Source organism: Ailuropoda melanoleuca, chromosome 13, assembly GCF_002007445.2.
Source record: "Ailuropoda melanoleuca isolate Jingjing chromosome 13, ASM200744v2, whole genome shotgun sequence".
Lineage (NCBI taxonomy): Eukaryota > Metazoa > Chordata > Mammalia > Carnivora > Ursidae > Ailuropoda > Ailuropoda melanoleuca.
In genome coordinates this window covers 24154511-24176425 of record NC_048230.1, presented here as the reverse complement: position 1 = coordinate 24176425, position 21915 = coordinate 24154511, and the positions used below count along the sequence as shown (strand labels likewise).

Below are 21915 nucleotides of genomic sequence, written 5' to 3'. Positions count from 1 at the left end.
TTCAAAATTTGATCCCAGAATTATAGTAAGGACAAAATGAAATAATGTAGTGGAAAAAGACTGATCTATCAGATGCAAAGTAGTATTAGCACTAGATTGCTTCTTGTCAGCTCCTGGAGGGCTGAGCGGTTGTTTTGTTCCTTTCAGCTTCCCAATCATTACCAACTGGGTGCTCAACTCCAGGGGATACTATTCATGTTATACTTAACTTGAAGAGGAACCGTTCACGGAAAATACAATATGGATGGTGCACCCCTGAGCGCTATTCACAGAAAATACAATATGAATGGTGCCTCCTGGAGTTGTGTCTTGCCTAGCATGGTGCTAGAGCTAAGAACTCAGGAAATGTTTGCTAAGTAAGTAAATGGAATCCAATTTTACTTCTTGTTCATTCCACTTCTCAATATAAAAAGGAAAATTTGACCCGGGATGGAAGTGGGAGAGGAGGAAAGACTGTCATTAATGCACACACACTAATTAAGCATCTAGCTACAAGGCTTCAATGCTTCGATGAGATGGGTATGTGTGTGTGTCCTGGCGGTGATGAAGGGAGGAGGGGAAGGAAATTAGAGCAAGTATCCTATTCCCAAAGGTTCTCTTCTTGTTTTTCTTTGAAATATTAACACCTCTCCTATCTCAGTGTGGTCTGTACCAGGTTGGTGATTTGACGGCCCTGGATTTAACACCCAAATTCCTACACTGAATTAATGTTGTTCATTCAATTCAAAAAAAAAGAAGAAAGAAAGAAAGAAAGAAAGAAAGAAAGAAAGAAAGAAAGAAAGAAAGGAGGGAGGAAGAAAGAAAAGAAAGAAAGAGAGAAAGAAAGAGAGAGAAAGAAAGAAAGAAAGAAAGAAAGAAAGAAAGAAAGAAAGAAAAAAGAAAAAGAAATGCGTTCTTAGCACCTACCGTGAGCCAAGTTCTGTTAGTGCTGGAAGAGTGGTAATCAAGACAGCAGAGGTCCCCACCCCGCTTGGGGAAAGCATACCACTTTTATCTTACATCACGCTTCAGGTGTTACCAGCCTCAGAAATGGTGTTTAAATTGAGACTAGAAGAATGAGCAGGCGTGAGAGTATGAGTGATACAGACGAGGCAAAGCCAGGAGGGTTGAGAAACATGGCCCCTTGGGTCTGGCGCAGGGGCCAGATCATGCGGGGCTTGTGGAGTTGTGATTTTATCCTGAGGTAATTGGGAGCCAGTAAAGAATTTAAGAAGAAAAGTCACACGGTCTAATTTGAATTCGTTAACGGAACGCGGAGTCGATGGGGACAAAAGTAGGGCCAGGGAGACTCGTAAAGGGGCTACTGAGACTGTCTCGGGGACAGATGATGATGTCTTTACCCAGGGTGGTGCCAATGGAGATGGAGAGAAGTGGGCAGATCCAAGTACATTAGGAAGCGAAATTCGACGGGGCTGGTGACAGAAAAATGACTGTATTTCAAATAAAGACAGCATGGAGAAGAAAGAGGACGCATGTTGATAAAAGACCAGTTTCTTTTGCTCCTTAACCCACCTGGCGTCCCCCTTCCCTTAGCCCTGTCGCCTCGATAGATGGAGATGACAGTTAAGACGAGGGGCGGGGCAGGCGCCCACAGAAATCCGGGCACTTTTATTTAAAGTGAGTGGACGTCACCGGAGAGCAGAATAAAGAACACACGGAACTTCCGGTTACTCCGGAAGTGAAGACTCCTAAGCTCCTCCGCCGGCGGAGGGCCAGGTTGAAGGGATGGCCGGGCGGACAGCGCGACTGGTGCTACTCGCTGGGGCAGCCGCGCTAGCAAGCGGCTCCCAGGGCGACCGCGAGCCGGTGTACCGCGACTGCGTGCATCGGTGCGAGGAGCGGAACTGCTCGGGGGGCGCACTGAGGCACTTCCGCTCCCGCCAGCCAATCTACATGAGTCTAGCAGGTAAGCCCCACCCGCGTCAAGCCCCGCCCCTCGGCCTCGGCTCCGCCCCTTGCACCCCTCAACGACTTCTGAACCTTCGTTTCCCTCGGTGTCCGTTATGAATGTGAATGGAGCCCCAGGGTGATTAGAGCGGCATCAGCCAGTCTTACTTACTTTTTATTTTTTCAATTAGGTATTTATTTAATACTCCTGGGTACTGGCCCTACAATGCCACTGAAAGAGGACCCAGTGTCCTGCCTTTCGGGGTCACAGTCTTCACGGGGACATTAACCTTCTCCAGCCCAAGGAAGAGGACGGTTTGAGTCCTAAAGGACCCTTAGGTCAAGCAATCGGAGCATACGGGGGAGGAAGGAATCGTTTCTGGCTTTGAGAGGGTGGGGGCAGTGATCATCTTGGACCATTCTGTGAAGGAAGGGCTTCAGGGTGGATGCACTGAATTTGGACCTGTGGCCATAGTGGTCACCTGATGTGTTACAGGTGTCATAGTAGATCGGGTAATTTTCACAACCCTTTAAAGGTAGTTTCCTTTAACGCAATTTTACAATGGGGAAACTTGGAGAGGTTAAGTGCCCTGCCCTAAGTCACACAGTCAGAAAGTAGTAAAGTGGAGTTTCCAGTTCTGGCCTGTCTGACGACAAGTTTGTGCTCTTTACTAACCCTTCGCATTCCAGAGGGAACAAAGAGAATGGAGGCCCTGGGCAGATGTGAGCATCTCCCGTAGCTTGGTTTACTCAGGGAGCAGGGTGCAGGGTGCATGAAAAGGAGTATGGGAAATAAAGTTGGAAAAGCAATTTGGGGCCTCGAAAGTCAGAGTGGAGAATTTGGCTTCATTTTCATAGGAGGGGGGTAAGATGGCAAGAGTACCTCCCTGGTGAGTGAGAGCAAAGCCTAAGTTCAGCAAGAGCAAACATAAACCCAGCTACCCATTGATGAGTCCATCAGATACCAAAGTTCCCATCTTGGTGGAAGGAGAAGAGAAGAAACGGTCTCTGTTTGCTCACTGCACACCCCCATCCCCTACAACACACGCACACACGCACGTACCTTTCCTTTATGTATGTGGCCTATCCTCTCTCATACATCCAAGTGAGAAGCTAGAATTTTGAGATTTCATCTGGTTCTCCATCCTGCAGGCCTTCCTAGTCCGCATTTGAGTTTGGGTCCCATTTGAGCTCTCTCTGTGCCTGCTGTGATGGGGAGTTCACCAGGTCCCATTTCTCTGTTTCAGGCTGGACCTGTCAGGACGACTGTAAGTATGAGTGTATGTGGGTCACTGTTGGCCTCTACCTCAAGGAAGGTCACAAAGTGCCTCAGTTCCATGGCAAGGTGAGTTGGAGGGTCAGGTTGGAGGTACATGGTGACAGTGTAGCAGGAGAAAGATACCCCCGTGTCCGACCACACTGCCAAGCAGTCTGAGCTATGGCGTGATGGGTGTGTGTTTGGGGCAGTGCCAGTTCTCAGAAGCTGCTGGTTTTCATATAATCACTTGGAACCAGTGTGTCCTGGCTCTGGATTTGGAGTAACAAGATCTGGGAAGCTGTGTGATCTCAGAGAGTGGTGGTGGACTTCTTAGGGTAGCTGAATGTTCACCTTGCTACAAGGATGAATTTCCTGACCCCTGACAGCATGCTTTCTTTTGCTGCTTCAGCAGTAGTCTGGATTAAAATAGTAATACCCCCTCAGACTGCTAGTGCTTTTTCTTTTCTCTTTTTTAATTTAAATTCAATTAGCCAACATAGAGTACATCACTAGTTTCAGATGTCGAGGTGAGTGATTCATCAGTTGCATATAACACCCAGTGCTCATCACATCCCATGCCCTCCTTAATGCCTGTCACCCCATTACCCCTTCCCCTGCCAGTGCTTTTTCAACCAATATGACCTTGTTCTAGACTATTGAGGTTGGCCAAAATTATTCTCCCCAGTTTATCAGGGTAAGCGGAGGCTCAGAGGCCCGTGGTCAGTGGGAGAGGAGGAGTATATTAGGACCTCTGTTTTCTCGATGGCAAGTCTATGCTGTTTCCACCAGGCCATACTGAGCCATCTACACTGGCCCACCTGGTCTTCCCAGAGACCAGGCTTACGATGCTATGAATGCTGGCCAGGACAGAGGGAGGACCTTCAGCTAGGGACTGAAGGAGAGCTCACTGACCCAAAGAGGGACTGTACCCGAGGTTTTGGCCGAGGTCCAGAGCTAAGGAACCAGCTGAAGACCCGTTGATGTGGCATGTCACGGAAAAGCAGGTCGGGCTAGCTGGGGGTTGCTTGCCCCTCAGGCCCCCTCCATGTGCTCCCTTTTCAGTGGCCCTTCTCCCGGTTCCTGTTCTTCCAAGAGCCAGCTTCTGCCATGGCCTCTTTCCTCAATGGTTTGGCCAGCCTGGTGATGCTCTGCCGCTACCACACGTCCGTGCCGGCCTCCTCCCCCATGTACCCCACGTGTGTGGCCTTCGCCTGGGTAGGTAACTGGGCAGGACTCCTGCTCTACGCCCTCATCTAGGAAGGAGGAACTCTTCGATCCCCACTCTCACCCAACAGGACTACCCTTCATCTGCCTTCCCCAGTGTTTTCCAGGTCTAAAACTGCAGCTCGGGGGGGGTCAGGCCTAGGGAGAAAACAGGGAAGGTGCTGAATCAGACCTTCCCTCCCTAGCAGTGTCCCAGACCAGGCTGTTTGGGAGGGAAGGAAGAAGGGACAGAGGAGGGAAACATTTTTGTCCTGAGGGAGGAAGCCCCTAAGAGACCCAATAGGACATTTACAAGCAAAGGGAGATGGGTGGTGGGGAGCGTGCTGGTAGGGGCCCCTCTGGATGACGCAAAGCACCCTCAGCCCCAGCCCAGGCCTGGACAAACGGCAGCCACAGGACTCCATGTAGAGCTCAGCCTGGTCCTAGACCATCCCTGAGAAACTGAAGTATGTTGCGTGTGAGTATCCAGAGAGGGCCTGGGATTGTGTGAGAAGCATGGACTAGGGTACAGCTCTGAGCCGTGACCACCTTGGGGAGGTTGTGCACGTAAGAGGTTGCAATCAGAGCCCCCACCCTAAGCCTTAGGGAAACTTCTGTGCTCACTCACCTGCCTGCCACCAAAGCGGCCATCCGTCCATGCATTGAGCACCTCCAATGCGCCAGCGCTTTGCTGGGTGCTAGAGATCCAAAAGTATATAAAAGCAGACGGGGTGCCTGGCTGGCTGGCTCAGCCGGAGAGCATGGGACTCTATCTCAGGGTCATGAATGCAAGCCCCGGGCTGGGTGCAGAGCTTACTTTAAAAAACAAAACAAAACAGGTTCCTACCCTCCGGTCATCACCACACAGGCACACACAATTGAATGTGAAAGTACAAGTCTGGAAAAGTGCAGTGGAGGGGATGTGCTGTAGGGGCGTGAGAGGGAGAACTAGACCAGACCTGTACCGGGCAGTCAGGGAAGGCTTCCCTGAGGAAGGGGCCTTTGAAGTAGGATTGGCATGATCCATGAGTGTTAGCTGGGTGAATTCAGGGAGAGTAGGAATCGTCATCTTTGCGGAAGGTGTGGAATGTGCACAGGCAGAAGAGGGAGGGAACCTTGAAAGGCCGGGAGGCCTGCCGTACAGGAAGCCAGGGAGTGGGTGCGAGACCGGTGGGCAGGTGGGCAGTGAGTGAGGCCGGCCCACACTTTAGATCTGGACCCTCAAAGCATCAGGAAACCACAAGCGGTGGAGAGATAGGAGTTTCCAGATGGAAACCAAGGACTGAAAAGGTAAAGTAACTTGCCCCAGGAGCCAGGGATTGAACCCAGGCGTCCGGCTCCAGAGTCTGCACTCTTGCCATCTCGGCTGTGCTGACAAGCCTCAGCAGTAGGGAGGAGAAGGGGTCTAGGATGGCGCCCCAAGGGGCCCCCAAAACATAAAGGTTAGACAGAGGACGATGAGCCAGCAAGAGAGACTGCAGTGGCTGGAGGGGTAGGTGGAAAACTGGGGTATTGTGTGGTTGGGAAGCCCCGGGAACAGGAACAGGAAGGAACGGGTAGGCCGTTCCCTGGAATTCTGCTAGACAGTGACGAGAACTGAAGGACGCCCCTGGATCTGGCCACCCCAAGGTCTCTGAGGACCTTAGGAAAACTGGTAGCATGGGGGTGCTGAGAAGTCCAGGCTGAACCTCAGACTTAGGGTCCTGACGGGGATTGGAAGGAGGGAAGGGGGGAGGCTATTAAGCCTCTGGGAGATGTCAACCCTCCCTAATCTTTTCTATTTAACAAATATTAATGGTAAGTGTTAAGAATTACATAATAGGCATTGTCCTAAGTACTCTACATATATTTTCTCATTCAATCCTCATTATACCACTGCAAGCTCTGAATAAGGCTCAGAGGGGAAAAGCCTTGTCCAGAGTCAGCCCCTCACAAGTTAGTGACTGGTGGAGACAGGTTGGCATCCAGGACTGGCTCCAGGGCTGTAAGAGCCCTTAGCTCCTTTTCTGGGCTGTCTCCATAGACTGGTAAATGTCTGTTGAGCATTTGCCGTGGGTAGACACAGGGGTCAGCACTGGTGGGGACTGAGGCCCCTGCCCCAAGATGCTGAGCCACGGGGGAGGTGCAAGTCCAGCTGGGCCGAGAGGCCGAATGTAGGCAGAGCCCTGGGAGCAGTAAGGTCGGGAGGGGGACTGCGTCCTCTAAGTGGAGAAGTCTGTCGGAGAAGTCTGTCCCAGAGAGGGAGAGAGGCTCTCTCGGCGACTCGGGCGACTCGGGCGACTCGTGGGCCTGATCAGGCTTAGATACATGCAAATGAGGGGAGAGGAGGTTGGATTTCTGCATCTCAGGCTCGGGGCACAGCAGGAGTGAAGGGTGGAAGGTGGAAGAGGTGGGGCCTCCACAGGCAGCCTTGGAAAGGTCGGCCTGGCCCCAGTGTGGCTGGATGAAGGGGACTAGAGGGAGGTAAGGTGGCACAGAGAGGCCCCAAGTGCTGAGGGGCAGGGACTCTTGTGTAAGCAGGGGCCTGGCATCCGCATACCCTGTCCTGGGCATGGGTGGCATAGAACCACCACTTCCTGTTTAGGCCTCTCTCTGAGGAGGGAGGTTGGTCCTGGCCAAGAAAGCAGGAAGGGCAGAGAAAGTGAGGAGGGTACACCTGTCTCCTTTCCCTTGGGGTTCTTCCAGGGTCACTGTTGTCTGGGCCCACAGCCTGCAGCCCCCGCCCCCACCCCTGCTAGAGAGCACTGGACAGCCCGGCCTGAACTCGCTGAACAGAGCTGAGCGCCTCCTTGGATAGACCCATGGGTCTGGTGGGACCTCAGAGGGTCCCAGCCTTTGCCACTGGTCACGTTACAACTCTCGTCTTGATCTCCCTGATTCTTGGGTCTTTCGTCTCACTGGTATCTGCCACTCAGCTTCCTTCTTGGTGAGGGTCAGGCCTCCTGGTACCCCGCAGTCCAGTCTGCTGAGGACCCTTAAGGACAGAGCGGGAGAGGTTAGGTTGAGAGAGGGCAGATACCAAGGGGCTGTGCCTGAAGACAGCCTACTGGATATGGGGTTCTAGAATATGGAACCCCCACATGCTGGCACTAGGTTCTCGAGGGACCGAGTCTCGGTGCCCACACACTCCCTTTGATTTTACACTTGATCTTTACGCTCGATCTTTAGTCCTGGGCGCCTGTGTTTACAGGAGGAAGGGAGCCTGAGCTGAATGGAGGGTGTGGCGATGGACTTTGTCTCGGGCTGGGTCTTCTGGAGCGAGTGGGGCTCCTGATTTCTGTTGGGATAGGATAGGAAGGCCTTTCCCAGGTTAAGTCTTGGGAGAGTTGTCTCTCTGTCTTTTCCCCGGGGAAGTGCGGAGACCCTGCCCCAGCAGAGCTGATGAAGCTTTGGCACGAGAGAGTAATCTCTGCCTTGACATCCGACCCGGCTCGGGCTGGGCATCAGCCAGGCTTTGGGTGAGCCTGCCAAAGCTCTGCACGGCACAGACCTTTGACTTCTGGAAACTGGGGGGCTCTGCTCTCTGCAAAGCCAGGAGCCCAAACCAGTTCCCCACCCTTCGTCCAGTAAGGAAAGGTCCTCAGAAGTAGAGGTGAGAGAGTGAGGGTGCCAGGAGAGCCCAAACTGTCTCTGCAGGATGATTGATGCAGGTGAGGACTGACTGTGTTCTCCCTCTGCCGCGGAAACCAGGAGAAGAGACAGGTTGAGCCTACGGCAGAATGATGGTTAGACTTCAGGAAGGACTTCCCACTGGTCAGACAAGAGCCAGTGCAACAGGCAATGGCAGGAAATCAAGAAATCCTTTTTGATGGTGGAAAAAGCTATCTTCCTCCCATCTCCACCCGCCTCTTCCCCTCTTCGCTCTCAGGAGTGAAGTGGGGGCAGGGTTGCCCTGCCCGAGGCAGGGGGTGAGACACAGTGGCCTCTGGGGAGGGGGGGCCAGGATGGCAGCAGGCGTCATATTTAACATTCTGCCTCCCCCACTTCTGAGACACCGAGCTATTTAAAGACCCACATGTCCCCACCGCCACGGTGTCAGTGACAGCCCCAAGCACTGGGGCTTAGCACTGGGGTCGAATTCCTGACAGATCTGGCTCATTTGGCATCCAACCAGTTTCACGGCTGCGATATTTTTGTCTCAATTTTCTTATTTTCCAACAGACTGAAACAGCCTCCTGCTGTCCCTCACCCAGCCTTCCCTGTCCCCCTCCATTTCCACCCTCGTTGGCACCCTGCCCCTGGCCTCCCCCTTTCCTCCGTGTTTACACAAAGCTCCTGGTGCCTGCTGGGCAGCCCGGGTGCCCTCCCGGCCTGTCTGATTGGCTAGTTACCATGGGGGGCCCCCCCCCTTTGACTCAAGCTTGGCTGAGGAGTCCGGGAGCAGCCACACACTTGTGTCTTGGAGCCTCTCCCTTCCTTCCACGTCCGTCTGTCCCCTTCACTTGGGTCTTGATTGCACACTGCGCGTGAAGAGAAATAGTATCTCTTCAGTGAATCCCCGGGGGAAACTGCCCTTCGTGGGAGACCTACTGTGTGCCGGGCAGCCGTAGCAGCTCCCGTTTACGGCTTCTTTTTGCCAGGCATTCTGCAGGCATCATCTTGAGGACCCTCTTCCGCAGTGGGTGTTAGGATGAACCCCCTTCGGTAGATGAGACAGCTGAGACTCAGAGTTTTTATTGGTTCAAGATCACACAGCGATTTCGGGACGGAGGCAGAACTTGAACCCGGGGCCCGTCTCGCTATGGAGGCTGTGGACCTTCTGCCCCCTATGTGAGGTGGGGTGGGCTTAGGCCGCCAGGGGGAGACCATCTCTTTTCTCCACCTGGACTTCTTTGGCCTTCGGGGCCAGTGGGAGGCAGACTTGACCTCTTTGGCCTCGGGTCTGTGGAGGGATGCGAGGGCCCCGTTCTGGTCAACAAATGGGGAAGTAGAACACGTCACGTCGTGCCCTGCCCCGGGCCGCACGCCGCCCTCATACAGCTCATTAAACCCTCGTGAGCACTATGATTATCCCCATTTTACAGATGAGAAAACGGGCACTGCAAGGCTAAATAACTTGCCCAAGGACACACGGGAATTGCAGGGCCAGGATTTGAACCCAGGCCCTCTGACCCAGGGGCCTGCATTCTTAATAACACTTACCTCCCAAGTCTGAGGAGAGGGTCAGAAGACGAGTCCCTCATAATGGGACACTGCCCAGGGGAGAGGGGACTTGTCAGGGGTGCAGAGTCCAGGCTTCAGGTGGGTCCATGTAAGTGGAATGCACCCCGGGGAGGCAGGTGAACAGGGGACCAGGCAGCTCCCACTCAGCCCCATAGAGCTAAGCCCAGGCCCTGCGCTGCCCCCCACCCCCGCTTCCAGTGTTGGAGCCACCACTTAGCTCAGTCCTCTTGTCACCTCTCCCTTCCTTCTGTGAGTGACAAGGTGGCCTGGTTGTCTGCCAGTCCCTGTGGCCTTCCCCTCCACCTCCCTCTCCTACTGGCTTCAGGGCCACTCTCCTCCCCGAGGGTGTCCCTATTCCTGGCCTGCCCCGGAGACCTGGCGCATGTGATCTCCTGGCCCTGCCTCCAGCCCCAAGTCTGCCCCTCTCCCCACACTGACCCTGAGCATCATAGACTTTGTGCGAGCAGTGTCTGAGAAGCCTCCCCATTCTGTCCCGTCCTCCAGCCTCCAGACCATGCCTCAAGGGGCAGCACCAGGGATGGGAGTGGATGGCCGCCTTCAAAAGAGCAAGCAGGCCAACCTAGAATAATCACTGCTGTCAGGGCTGGAGGGGAGGAAGGATCACTTAGGCTAGCCCCGAGTAGTCACAGGGGGAGGCTCAGGGCCACAGGGCAGGGCCTTTGTCCAGGCCATGAGGAGCGTAAGTGGAGAGACTCAGCCTAGGACCCAGGCCGGACAGGCTTCCATGGGGCTACCTGAGCCTCCAGAGACCTCTAATGCTGACTGCCTTTGCACAGAGCCTGGCCTGCCTCCACCCCTTTGCTTTTCCCGTGCTCTCATAAGCCCCTTTGGGCCTGCAGTAGGGAACCCGGCTGCTGGGGGACTGGACGGAGAGGTTCTTTCCTGCTTCCTCTGTCCCACGCCTGGCCAGTTTTCCTGCTGTCCTAGACCCAAATGAGCAGCTCCTGGCCTTTACCCATCTCAGGCAGGCTTGCCCCCCCCCACTCCCTACCTCCTACCCCCCCCCAGGCCATCCCTCCCTATCTCCCGTGCATCCCAGGCCACATACGCCTGGCTGCCAGTTTTTCCCCTTGACCGGTTGTGGCTGGTGTCCCAGCCCAGTGTAGGAACATCTACCCGAGCCCACCCTTTTTCAGTGATCTGGGCCTCCAGCTTCCACAAGGTCTAGGACTCCTTTGCAAGATGTTTTGTACTATCTCCTTGCAGTTCATTTCCAGCGAGAAGGCCCCAGACGTGCTCCTGGACCCTTGCCCACCACAGCCCCTTCAGCCTTCCGCTCCTCCCAGGGCTTCGGAGCCGGAGCTGCAGACACTGGTCGGGCGGGTTGGGCCGGCCCACCCAGGAGGAAGCTGGGCTCCGTTGGCCAGCCTCCTCCTTAGAGACTTGGCCCCAGTGGGATCAGTGTGATCTCCCTCCCTCTCTTGCTTGCTTTGCTCAGGACACACCCCAAGCTGGCTCAAGCCCCTCCACCCCACCCACTTCATTCCCGCCCCCAGAGGCTGAGGTCACTGGCTCCCCTGGCCCGGGTGGGGCTGTCATCACCTGCCGGTTGGGGGAGGAGGCGAGGCCCCCCCGGGGCTGTTGTCTTAGCGATTGAGTAAGCAGGGAACTTGGCTGTGCCGGAACTGGTTCCCTGGCCAGGCCGGAATCTGTGGAGGCTGCAGCCCCCGTAGCCTAGGGGGCTCAGGGTGGGAGCAAGCCGAGGGCACAGGTTTGCTCCGTGGGCTCCAGGGGCAAGGGGAAGCATGTTCCTCTGCACCACAGAACCCCTTCCCCCAAGGGGGACTCCTGTGAGTCCTCTAGGGCTCTTCCCACCTCAGGACCCCAGGCTTACCAGCCGCTCCCTGCAGGTCTCCCTCAATGCTTGGTTCTGGTCCACAGTCTTCCACACCAAGGACACGGACCTCACAGAGGTGAGCGCCCCTCCGGCTCCCCCTCCTGTTCGGGACAGTCCCAGAGGAGTGCACAGGGGGTGGGGGCTGGCTCTTAGGGTTCGTAGGGACTCCTTTTACAGAGCCCTTGCTCTGTGCTGGGCATTTTTAACCTCTGTGCACCTGAGCCTCACTTGACCCTTGACCCTTGTGAGGCCAGTGTGATGATTGGCTCTGAACGCGTGAGGCCGCTGAACCTTGGGAAGGCAGAATCTCTGGCCCAGGGTCGCCCAGCCGGTAAGGGCGCCACCTGGACTTGGGCCCACAGCGGTCGGACTCAAGACTGTGCTGTGCAGTCCGCGGCACGCTCGAGCATTCTGGGGTGTTGGCAGGCCCCTCCACTGATGCCGCCAAAGCCTTGCTGCTGAATACATTTTAAAAGGTTGTATAATGTGAATACAAGGGTCAAAGCGTGAAATTCAGGAGTGAAACAGCAGTAGGCAGAAGGGAGCATGATACTAGACACCAGCCCCCCAGCCCAGAGGCCCAGGACTCCCCCGGCAGAGTGGGGTTGTGCCTCTGCTGCCCCACCTTGCCCCGTCCCCCCAGGTGGGTCCTTCTGGGGCCCTGCCCACCTCCCCCACCCTCCATGCTGGCCCCTCACGCAGCTCTCCCTGTCCTCAGAAAATGGATTACTTCTGTGCCTCCACCGTCATCCTGCACTCCATCTATCTGTGCTGTGTCAGGTGAGCCGTCTTGGCCCCTGCAGGGGCAAAATCAGGCACCAGGGGCAGAAACGGGTCACCCCGCCCACCCCTGGGGGTGTTGTCCCAGGGCCTTGCACCCCAGCGTGTGCTCGCGTGTGCACACACACACACACACACACACACACCCTCAGGGCTGTTCTGGGTGGGGACTCCGGAGTAGAGCGAAGGGCCCTGGCTCTTTCCAAGGAGCAGTAGCCCTTGGTCCCAGGTTCCTGCGGGGATGGAGGCCCGCACCGCTGGCCTGATGTGGTCGGGGAGGAGGGCAGCCGTTTCCACATACTGCTGTCAGGGTGAAGGGATTCTTAGGGAATGCTGCTCTGGGCACGGGCCACCCTGCAACTGAGCCACCCTGGATGGCTGGGCAGGACCGTGGGGCTGCAGCACCCGGCTGTGGCCAGTGCCTTCCGGGCCCTCCTGCTGCTGCTGCTGACCGCGCATGTCTCCTACCTGAGCCTCGTCCGCTTCGACTATGGCTACAACCTGGCGGCCAATGTGGCTATTGGTGAGGCGTGAGAAGGGACTGAGGCCCTGGGGGGTTGCGGGGAAGGAGGGGCCTGGACCATGTGTAGAACTGCTAAACTGGGGTGGAGGTAGGGATTTGGTGGTGTTCCTGGAGTAGGTTCTAGAGGGGCCCTTAGGGTAGGGGAAGGGGAAAGAATTTGGGGTGAGAGAGGGGAGACTGGGAGGAGAGTCCGAAGATGGCCCGGGGGTCAAAGAACATGAGACTAGGGGAGGCTTTGTGGTGGGGGGGCGGGGAGAAGGGGGGGCCAGGGAGTGAGCCTCTCCCCACCTCCACCCGCACGCAGGCCTGGTGAACGTGGTGTGGTGGCTGGCCTGGTGCCTGTGGAACCAGCGGCGGCTGCCTCACGTGCGCAAGTGCATGGTAGTGGTCCTGCTGCTACAGGGCCTGTCCCTGCTTGAGCTGCTCGACTTCCCGCCTTTCTTCTGGGTCCTGGATGCGCACGCCATCTGGCACATCAGCACCATCCCCGTGCACGTCCTTTTCTTCAGGTGGGTGCTACTCCCCGCCCAGTGGTCACCTTCTTTGTGCCCACCCTCACCTGCTCCTTGGAGGAGGCCGAGGCCTCTGCGTGGTGTCACCGCCTGCTGGCTTGCCTGTGCTCTCCTCCACGGGGTGCTTTCAAAGCCAGACCTCAGTGGGCTCCTCCCTCTGCCCACAGCTTTCTGGAAGATGACAGCCTGTATCTGCTGAAGGAATCAGAGGCCAAGTTCAAGCTGGACTGAAGGCCCTGGGAGTGGGTCGGCCTCACTGGCGATCCTGCCCTCTCCCTGCTGGCTGCTCTTCTCCCCATAATCCTTGAGATGATTTTTTCCTTTTAGCATCTTGAACTTGGACATAAAGGGTATGGGCCCAGAATCATGTAACTGCCCATCCCCTTGCTTGCCCCCACATGGCCCTCCCAGGTCTCGGAGTCTGTTCAGGCATGGCCTGTCAGCATCTGGGGCTGGAGAATGGGCAGCACCTCTGGTTCCTGGAGAACTGCAGTGGAACTGTGTTCTTAGCTCCACCAAGAGGAGGGCTGCCCCTGCCTCCCCATCAGCCTATTCCCTACATCCCCGCAACGCCTGGGGGGTCCCCACAGCTCTCTGTCTAGCTGGGAGACCAGGTCCCACAGGCCTTTGGGGACACAGTGGGGTCCCCTTCTGTTACCCCCTGCCCTCCTTCAGGGCACCACTAGGTGGCAGTAGACTCTTGGGTTTTGCTGCCCGGATTCCGCGGCAGGTCTCCTCCCTGTGGGACCTTGAGGGACCAAGCTGCTGGGACTGGGGAGTGGTCTCATCCGGACTCTTGCCTCAGCCAGACCCCCAGGAGACCTCACTGCATTCCCCCTTCGGTGACGCCAGAACCCCAGAGAGCCCAGGACAGGAGCCCTCCCGGCTCCTCTGCCGCTGTTCTGATGAGGAGCGTGCACATGCGTGTGGAAGGGAGTGTGCGTAGACAGTGCAGAAGTGACAGGGTGGTGGGTGAGGGCCGGAGGGTGTGGGATGCTGGTGGGACCGTGTGTGTGAGCATGTGTAGAGAGTGGGGTGGGGCGTGAGTGGTTTGAAAGTGTGTGTTGCAGGACGAGCAGGTGAGTGTGGGTTAGGGCAGTGTGTATTGACAGGGTGTGAGGGGAGTGGGAGTGCCATGAGTGTACCACACAGTGGGGGGAGGTTGGAGAAAAATGGGGGATCAAGTTACTGCCAACAACTATCCATTGAGCACCAGCTCTGCATGGGGCCCCAGGCCAGGCAGAGAGGCAGGACACCCTCAAGCTCTGGCTCGGCGGGGTACGGGTGTCCGGATGGCATGTGTGTGTTCCTGTCTCCGTTGCCCCCACTGTACAGTCCTTCAAATCTCAGAGGACCCACACACAGCTCAAGTCACCCTCCAGAACCAGCCTCTCGGGAGGCAGAGGAAGGAAGGGCCACAGGGATCGTGCGGGCCTCTCCAGCCTTCCTATCTCCTCGCCTCAGCTTGGTTGGCCTCCCCTCTCCCCCAGTGCCCCACCTGCTAAGCCCCTTTGTCACAGCCTGGACCTTAGGGAGGGAGGGGGGCAATCTGAGGGAGTAGGGGAGAAGGCCTGTGGCTGCGTCTGGTTCCTGGCTTCCCCAGAGGTAGGCCGGGGCCACGCTCTATCAGCACCCCAGTAGAGGTGACCCCTGCGAGCTGCCAGCACATTCCTGCTCCACAAGGATAGAACGTGGAGCTCCAGAAACTTTCCATCCAAAGGCAGTCTCTGTGATTGGAGCAGGGAGTCTGGATTCTTGTTCTCTCCCTGCCCCCTTGGCCCTCCCTGGGGTGTAGGGGTGCTATGCTGGGACTCCAACCTTGGACTTGCGTGGCCTGTGTTTCTTTTGATATTGAGAACTATTTTAAGGTGGGAGGGTAGCAAGGGACATTCTTAATAAACCAATTTTCAGCCTCACCTATGTGAGTCGTCTGGGCCGGAGGGAAGACAGTGAGCTGGAGGCAGTAGGCAGGTGGGGTCTCTGCCTAGGCACGTGGGGGTGAGGTGGCAGGGAGCAGAGGTGGGGGGGCACTGGGGGAGGGATCTGGTGGTGCCTGGATTGTGACTCCTTCCCCCTGAACTCTCCACTTCAGTCTCCTGATTATACCCCTCTCCTCCCTTTTTGGTCTAAACTAGGTTCTACTCCTGTTTGCTACTTAACCTTTCTTAGCTTCACCTGCAAACAGGACATGCTGAGGGTGAGGACTGAGTGGGCCTGATAGGTGCCTGGCACACAGCGGATGCTGAACGAGCTCCCTCTGGCCGTCACTTTCCTTAGTTTGGGAAGAATGAGTGGTAAAGAAACCTACCGTCATGGAAGCTTCTGGAAAAAAAGGCTAGGGTGGTGGCTTGCCCACCCCCACACCCCCAGAGAGAGTTCTGGGCCCTTGTTTCCCAGGAGAGCCACAGACAAAGCTGACACTCAGCAGGAGGGACTTATTTCTTTATTAGGTGCCTCCTCACATAACCGGGAATCTGGGTGTATGGGAGCCACCAGCACTGGGTGCACTGGGCCGTCACATCCCCACCTTCTTCTGGGCCCAGGCGAAGAAGACGCCCTTGACATCGTCTACGCCTGTCTGAAGGCAGGCAGGCATGACGTAGGTGCGCAGATCCCGCACCTCATAGCCGCTGCGAACCAAGGCCTCCATCACCTCCTCCTTACACACGGGCACCACCACCAGCCTGGCCTCCCCAGCCAGGTACCATGACTCCTCCAGGGCCCCGATGAGGAGCAGGTGCCCCCCAGGCCTCAGCAGGGTGGTGATATGGTCCAGGGCCCTCTGGAAGCTGGGAAGGTCCGGGCTCACAGCCTCCAGGCAGAAGGCAGAGACCAGGGCGTCGGCAGGCAGGGGTGCCAGGCTCCCAGCACCCAGGGGCTGGGGCTGGTGCACATCGACGTGCAAGACCCGCTTCACCCGGGCTCGCAGCTGGCGCTCCTTCTCCCGCCAGGACTCACTGTGCAGGGGCACAAGGCAGGGGCAGGACCAGGGCTCAGGGTCACCCCACGCTCAGTCCTCTGTTGCTCCCCACCCGCCACTCCGTGGGAAGCCCCCTTACCCCTTGCCCTCGATGAGGCAGACGTGCTGACTGTACCCGCTCCAGTCGAAGGCCCCGGGCTCCTCCCGCAGCCAGAGCCCCAGCTCCTGACGGTTCACCTCCAGAAAATCCGTCATGGTGATGTCCTCAAAGTGGGAGCAGGCGCTGAGCAGCTGGTATATGGTGGGGCCTGAGCCGATGTCGATGAGGCTGTGTCCTGACACCTCCCCTGGGGGGCAGAGGAGGAGGGTCCTGGGCCAGCCCTGTGCAGGCACCCCGGCCTCAGTCCCTCCCTCCCTCCCCTGCTTCTCGCAGCCCCTCTCCCTTCTCCCTCTGGAAGCGTGCCTCTACCTGGAAAAGCACGAGCTAACCTGGGCCTGAGGTCGGGCTCCAACGGGACTGACCGACCTTGGGAAGGGACTTAAGCCCCCGGAGAGTCAGGTTCCACATCTGCAGGACCGGCCCTACCGGGAGGCTTAGGCGGACAAATCCTGAGGGGCCGGCAGTTCCCTTGAGGGGCCTCTCTTCCCTCCGCGATCTCGGCCTCCCTCTCTGTCTCCGTGTCATCGGGGTCCTTTCCTGCATCCCCCACTTCACCTCCCAAGGCCGTCTCCACAGGTCCCTCTCCTCTGCCCCGCACCTAAGAAATAACGCTTCTCTTCCTCTTCAGTTTTCCTCTTAACGACCTATCTCTGCTTCTGGCTCCCCACCGGGTTCGCACGCGTATGCCCCTGTAGCTCCCTGATGACTTCTGTCCTCCGGGCCTCAGTTTCCCCGCGCTCACCGGTGGCGAAGGTCTGCGCCAAGCAGCGCAGCTTCCAAGGCCCGACGCCGTCTGGGCTGCTCAGGTCCCCCCGAGGGGGCGCGTAGTTGTTGCGGAGGTAGGCGCGGGGCTCGAAGCGCTGGTAGGCGGAGGCGACCGCCGCCCGGCCCTGGTCCGAGTTGGGGGCCGCGCCCGCAGCGGGACTCGGGTCTGCCGCGCTCATGCCGCCGCCTTCGCTTGCGCTGTCATCTCGCCTCGCGGCCCCTTTATCTGCCGCCGGACTCCCCGCCCGACCCTCCGCTGCGGGGGCGGTGGCTGCGCCGGGAGCTGCCCGGGGCTCCGCGCCGCATCTCCCCCACCCCATCCATCTCCCTTAGTGTCGGAGCAGCAGACACGCGGGGCGCCTGTGGGGCGGCCCCGGCACGTGTGCACCCCCCGCTCCGCGGCGGCTCCTGCAGCCCTCCAGCCTTTGTCTCACCCGGCCTGGGCCAAGCCAGCTCCGTGCCCCCATGACCCTCAGATCCCTGCCCTGCCGGTCCCCAGCTCCTCCCGTCGCTCTCCTCGGACTCCCCAGCCATTCACCCGCGTCGCCCGGCACCCCATCCCTTCTATGTGGCCAGGGTTCGAATCAGCCCTCCATCTCCCAGTGCCCACCGCCCAGAGCCCTCGTCCCCGACTCCGGGCCCAGCCCCCGCCGGGCTCTCCTTTCTCAGAGGCACCCCGTCCGACATCCACCCCTTTCCTTGGTTAGGTCACCCCACCTGCCCCCCCGTTCTGGCCTCCACCACCACGGTCGCCCGGGGGCCCCAGAACGGAGCTCCCGCCCCGCCCGTCCGATGGCAGCAGTGATAGGGGATGCGAGCGGGCCTAATGCACTTAGCCAGCCGAACAGCAGGGCCTCCCCGCGGGCCCTGCGGGCTCCGAGCCGCTTATCTGGGGACTTCCGAGAGGAGAAGGCTCTGGACGTTCTGGCCATGGCCGTGTCGGGGGCGCGGGACCGTGGTGAGGGCGGGAGGGTGTGGGCGTTCTCCAGGCTGCCCTGGGCCCCAGAGTCTTCGGTGCCAAAGGATTTGGGGTTGCTCCAGTCTGGGGTCTCTGACCCCTCTCCTCCCCCAGCCCACACTACATTCCCATCTCTTGTGAAGCAGGCGGCCAGTGCAGGTCCTGCTTGGCAGTCCAGGTCAAGATGCCACGGTCTCCCCCTCTATCCCCCCCCCCCGAAGGGAAGTGGATTCCATGGGGCCCTCTCCATGGTCTTCCTGGAGTTGGACCCCCTGGGCCAGTCCATTGTCCCTCTGCCCTGGGTAGGCTACCAGCCTCTGTCCAGATGGGCCCCTAGCCTCCTCTGTGCCCTCCCCTGTGTGCTCTCCCTGGCCCCCACCTTGTCCCAAGGGGAACGTGTCTCCTTGTTGGGCCAGGCAACCAGATTGGGACAGGAGTCACAACAGCTGCAGGGGTCACAGATAAGAACCTGACCCTCCACTCCCCACAGCCCACCCTGGGCTCCCTGGGCAGGGAGGGTAGAGTGCCTGCCCCCAGCCAAGGATTGATTCTTTCTGGATTCGTAGGTCAGCCTTGGGGTCAGTGACCCCATTCACACCCTTAGGTACAGCCAAGGACTGTCCTGGTGCCAGCCCCCTCCCTATACTCCATGAGATCATTTCAAAAAACCCTGGGTGCCAGCTGGCCTGCTGGGCCCTGCCTAGTGCCAGGGGACTGGACACAGAGGCCAGGAACTGACAGCAGAGCCAGGGCACGGAAGCGGGACTGGACAGACACCCTGTTTACAGCTCTGTCCCTGTCTCCCCCGCCCCCCCCAAGCATGGAGTGTACCCACTAGCTCTGCCATATTTAGCTCATAGGCAAGGCCTATTCCCAGAAGTAAGCATGGCGGGGGGGGGCGACACCAACGAGCCAGCCCCCCCAAGAAAAGAGACTGGGACAAGAAAAATCTGGAACATGATTGAGCGTTTATTGCAGCGCTAACAGAGGATGCTGGGGGCTCCACCCTGCCTCTGCCCTCTTCACGTCCCCCTCACTCCAGTCTCCTCCAAGCCTCCTTCCTAGAGCATTCCAGATCCCCTTACACTTTTCCTCACCCTTCTCTGCAGCTGGAGCCTGGACCAGGGTCACTCCCCTCAGGGACCTCTGTCCTCACCAGCATCTTTTGTCCCTTATCCTCGGGCCAGGGGTGCTTGGCTATGCTGGCCCCCAGCTCTCTACCCTTAGTGCCCACCGTCTTTGCTCCCCTCCCTTTGGGAACTCAGGGGACCCAGGCATCCTGGCCTCTGGCTCCCTCCTCCCCTAGCCCCCAACTCTGGGCAAACTACAAAGCATCCATGGCCAGCAGCTCCCTTCCATGGTCCTAACCAGGAAGGGCCCAGCCCACGGCAGGCGCGGTGGAGCCCAAGTCACCATCCCTCTCAGCCTCTCTGTGCTTCCTGGGACATGGAGCGGGACAGGGAGCGACGCAGGGCCCCAGGCTTGCTGACAGGCACCACGGGGGGCAGCTGCTTGGTGATCTCGGCCATGTCTTGGCGGTCCATACATTGGCCACCCAGGGCTGTCTCCAGCGCCAGCAGCTCCCGCAGCTGGATGGGGGTGTCCTCGCGCTCCTCCTTGGTGGCACCCATCTTGGCGGGGGTGAAGATGGGCAGTGGCAGCACCCGCTGGTAGGGCAGCAGGTACTCCTGCAGCCCGCGGCCGAGGATACCCATACGCATCACCAACCAGGGGGAGCGCTGCACCAGCGCCTGGCACTGGCCCTGCTGGTGGTAGGTCTCATGCCGCTGGGTGTCCTCCTCGTGCAGAGAGCAACTGGGGAGGAGAGGGCAGGGGGACACTGAGCTCCTGAAATCTGCTACCCTCCAGTCACGAGCTGGGCAGGGGGCTCCCTGGGGCTTGCCAGGACCTGGGGTGCAGAAGGGGTGACTCCACTCTCCCCGCTGGGCCTTCTCCTTGTCCCTACCCCCAGAAACTTCTGCAGGGCTTTGGGCTCTGGCCTCCTGAGGCTCAGGAGGGGTGTTCTAGAGGAGAGGGACTCCCAGCTGCATGGCACTCACCCCTCCTCAGGCCGTGTGGACAGCGTCAGATCCTTCCATTCAGCCCAGAAGGCTTCTCGCCGCTCGCGGTCCTCCTCGGACACCTGGCAGCTCAGCTCTGCAGTGGCCATGCTTGGTGCTCACTTGCTCTCAGCTCTGCTCCTCCCAGGCCCTTTAAATAGCCCCCTCCTCCACCTCCTCCAGGGGCTATTTTCAGCCCCTCTGGCGTCAGATGCTATAAGCAGAGCCAAGGCTCACCAACGGGGGGACTCTGGGCCCAGGGTGGGGGTGGGGGGTCCCTGGACTCCAGCCACCGCCTGGAGTCAGCAGTCAGCTTCTCAAGAGATTAAGATGCTCCAGTGGGGCCAAAGGTCCTCAGAGTGACACCTCCAGGTGTGTGACGCTCCTTAGACGCTGTCTGAGACCAGGCACATGCCCAGCCTCGTGCCACCTTGGCATTTGCTCTCTGCCCCACCCCTTCCCTCTCGCCTAGGGAGGACGGCGGCCTGTCTGTAAACAGAGCAGGCAGTGGCAGGAATCGAGGCCCACTCTGGGCTCTGTACCAGGCCATCAGGTCCTGCCCCTCACGGCTCTCCTCTGCCTGGGATCAAGGGCAGAGCCCCCGGTATCTGCACCAAGACCTGGTCCTCGATGGCCACCACTGCACCGGCAGGAAATGCCTTGGTCAGCTCCACACCTGGGACCCTGGACATGAGCCTTTGCCAGACGTTTTCCTTTCCGGTGGCCAGCGGTCAGAGAAGTGGTTTCCCAAGTCAGGCCAGTCAGGGTGGAAAGAGCAGGTGTGGGAGACAGCCCCCGGCTCTACCCCAGCAACACCCCAAGGCAGGTGCGATGCAATGCGAATCTAGGGGCTCTGATGAGTGGTAGAGTCAGATCCGGCTCTACCCCCAAATCAGCCATAGATAGCCTACGCGGCCGCGGGGCAACCTCCGCCGGTCTCTGGGCCCCATTTTCTGCTCACAACGGCCTGAGCAGCTCCACTGTGCCCCCCCGGGGGGGTGCCTAGCTCTCATTCAAGGGGAGCAGGGGAGCAGGACAGCTGCTGGGAAAGCCCAGCACCCAAGGGGGGCAACTCTTGCTGCAGGAAGCTGGCACGCAGGGCGCTGGGCATGGGGGGGAGGGATGGGGGCATCCGAGTGGACACGCAGAAGGCGCCGGAAGAGGCCGCACGGGAGCGGAGACGAGGACCTTGCAGGAACGGCTGAGCACCCAGCAGCTGGTAAGGCCCGTGGGTGCCCCCCTGGGGCGGAATGTATCCTCCTGATCACTGAGGCACTAGCCCTGATTCTCCTCTTAATCTTAGGACAGCACTACGACAGAACAAGTCTCATTTTGACAAAGTAGGAAATGGAGGCCCAGCGAGGTAGACCTGCCCAGGGTCACACACCTAGGCAGGACAGAGATAGGAACCCCTCACCCCCCGCCTTGCCTTGACGCAAGCTGCCCCCCTCGAGAGGCTACGGGCAGGGACAGAGAGAGGAGGGCAGGGATGGCGGTGGCCCCTGCAAAGCTCTGGCCCTTGCCCATAATGAGTGTGCGGGGACAGAGGGGGCAGGCGGGTGCAGCCAGAGAGACAGAAATCCCAGAGGTGCCTCCCAGAAGTGCAGGCCCCACCCCCAGGCCGGCTGTGGGACCCCAAGGACAGTCAAGGCCTACCACAGATGCTGCCTCCCCCCAATTCCTGGGCAGGAGACCTTCCACTGACCTTCCCTCACAGGAGGCCTGGCTGGGGGGTGGGGCATTTTTCTCTGACCAATCATCTGTCCAGCTGGACCAGTCAGGAAAGTAGGGGGTTCCCGGAATGGGGTCCCCACTTGCTCTGCTCTCCCGCTGGCTCTGGAAGGGTGTGAGAGGGTGTGTGACACGTT

General features: G+C 58.6%; 3 protein-coding genes across 5 annotated transcripts; 1 reads left to right on the top strand and 2 right to left on the bottom strand.

Moving 5' to 3' along the window:
• Positions 1-1662: 1662 nt before the first annotated feature.
• On the top strand, positions 1663-15100 carry PGAP3 (post-GPI attachment to proteins phospholipase 3). 3 transcript variants are annotated; one of them, XM_002929356.4, is made up of 8 exons: positions 1663-1906; positions 3135-3232; positions 4208-4360; positions 11383-11445; positions 12088-12149; positions 12536-12672; positions 12977-13181; positions 13352-15100. In XM_002929356.4, the coding sequence occupies exons 1-8, from the start codon at positions 1726-1728 to the stop codon at positions 13413-13415; spliced, it is 963 nt and encodes a 320-aa protein (XP_002929402.2). In that variant the 5' UTR covers positions 1663-1725; the 3' UTR covers positions 13416-15100. The 3 variants fall into 3 exon arrangements, with proteins under 3 accessions (XP_002929402.2, XP_019665614.2, XP_019665615.2); XM_019810055.2 differs by lacking the exon at positions 11383-11445; XM_019810056.2 differs by lacking the exons at positions 11383-11445; positions 12088-12149; positions 12536-12672; positions 12977-13181; positions 13352-15100 and adding an exon at positions 4732-11376.
• Positions 15101-15604: 504 nt separating this feature from the next.
• On the bottom strand, positions 15605-17731 carry PNMT (phenylethanolamine N-methyltransferase). The gene is made up of 3 exons (XM_002929357.3): positions 17007-17731; positions 16244-16451; positions 15605-16141 (listed from the first exon to the last, which is right to left on the bottom strand). The coding sequence occupies exons 1-3, from the start codon at positions 17347-17349 to the stop codon at positions 15700-15702; spliced, it is 993 nt and encodes a 330-aa protein (XP_002929403.2). The 5' UTR covers positions 17350-17731; the 3' UTR covers positions 15605-15699.
• Positions 17732-18936: 1205 nt separating this feature from the next.
• TCAP (titin-cap) lies at positions 18937-21821 on the bottom strand. The gene is made up of 2 exons (XM_002929358.4): positions 20048-21821; positions 18937-19802 (listed from the first exon to the last, which is right to left on the bottom strand). Exons 1-2 carry the CDS (start codon positions 20155-20157, stop codon positions 19409-19411), a joined length of 504 nt encoding a protein of 167 aa, XP_002929404.1. The 5' UTR covers positions 20158-21821; the 3' UTR covers positions 18937-19408.
• Between the last annotated feature and the right edge of the window lie 94 nt (positions 21822-21915).

Excerpts from the sequence above, each read along its gene's own strand:
- PGAP3 (XM_002929356.4), top strand. The coding sequence starts at position 1,726 with ATGGCCGGGCGGACAGCGCGACTGGTGCTACTCGCTGGGGCAGCCGCG. Across the intron at positions 3,233-4,207 it reads TGCCTCAGTTCCATGGCAAG|TGGCCCTTCTCCCGGTTCCT; the intron begins GTGAGTTGGAGG and ends CTCCCTTTTCAG. Across the intron at positions 4,361-11,382 it reads CGTGTGTGGCCTTCGCCTGG|GTCTCCCTCAATGCTTGGTT; the intron begins GTAGGTAACTGG and ends CGCTCCCTGCAG.
- PNMT (XM_002929357.3), bottom strand. The coding sequence starts at position 17,349 with ATGGGGTGGGGGAGATGCGGCGCGGAGCCCCGGGCAGCTCCCGGCGCA. Across the intron at positions 16,452-17,006 it reads GGCGCAGACCTTCGCCACCG|GGGAGGTGTCAGGACACAGC; the intron begins GTGAGCGCGGGG and ends TCTGCCCCCCAG. Across the intron at positions 16,142-16,243 it reads TGCCTCATCGAGGGCAAGGG|TGAGTCCTGGCGGGAGAAGG; the intron begins GTAAGGGGGCTT and ends GCCCCTGCACAG.
- TCAP (XM_002929358.4), bottom strand. The coding sequence starts at position 20,157 with ATGGCCACTGCAGAGCTGAGCTGCCAGGTGTCCGAGGAGGACCGCGAG. Across the intron at positions 19,803-20,047 it reads TCCACACGGCCTGAGGAGGG|TTGCTCTCTGCACGAGGAGG; the intron begins GTGAGTGCCATG and ends TCTCCTCCCCAG.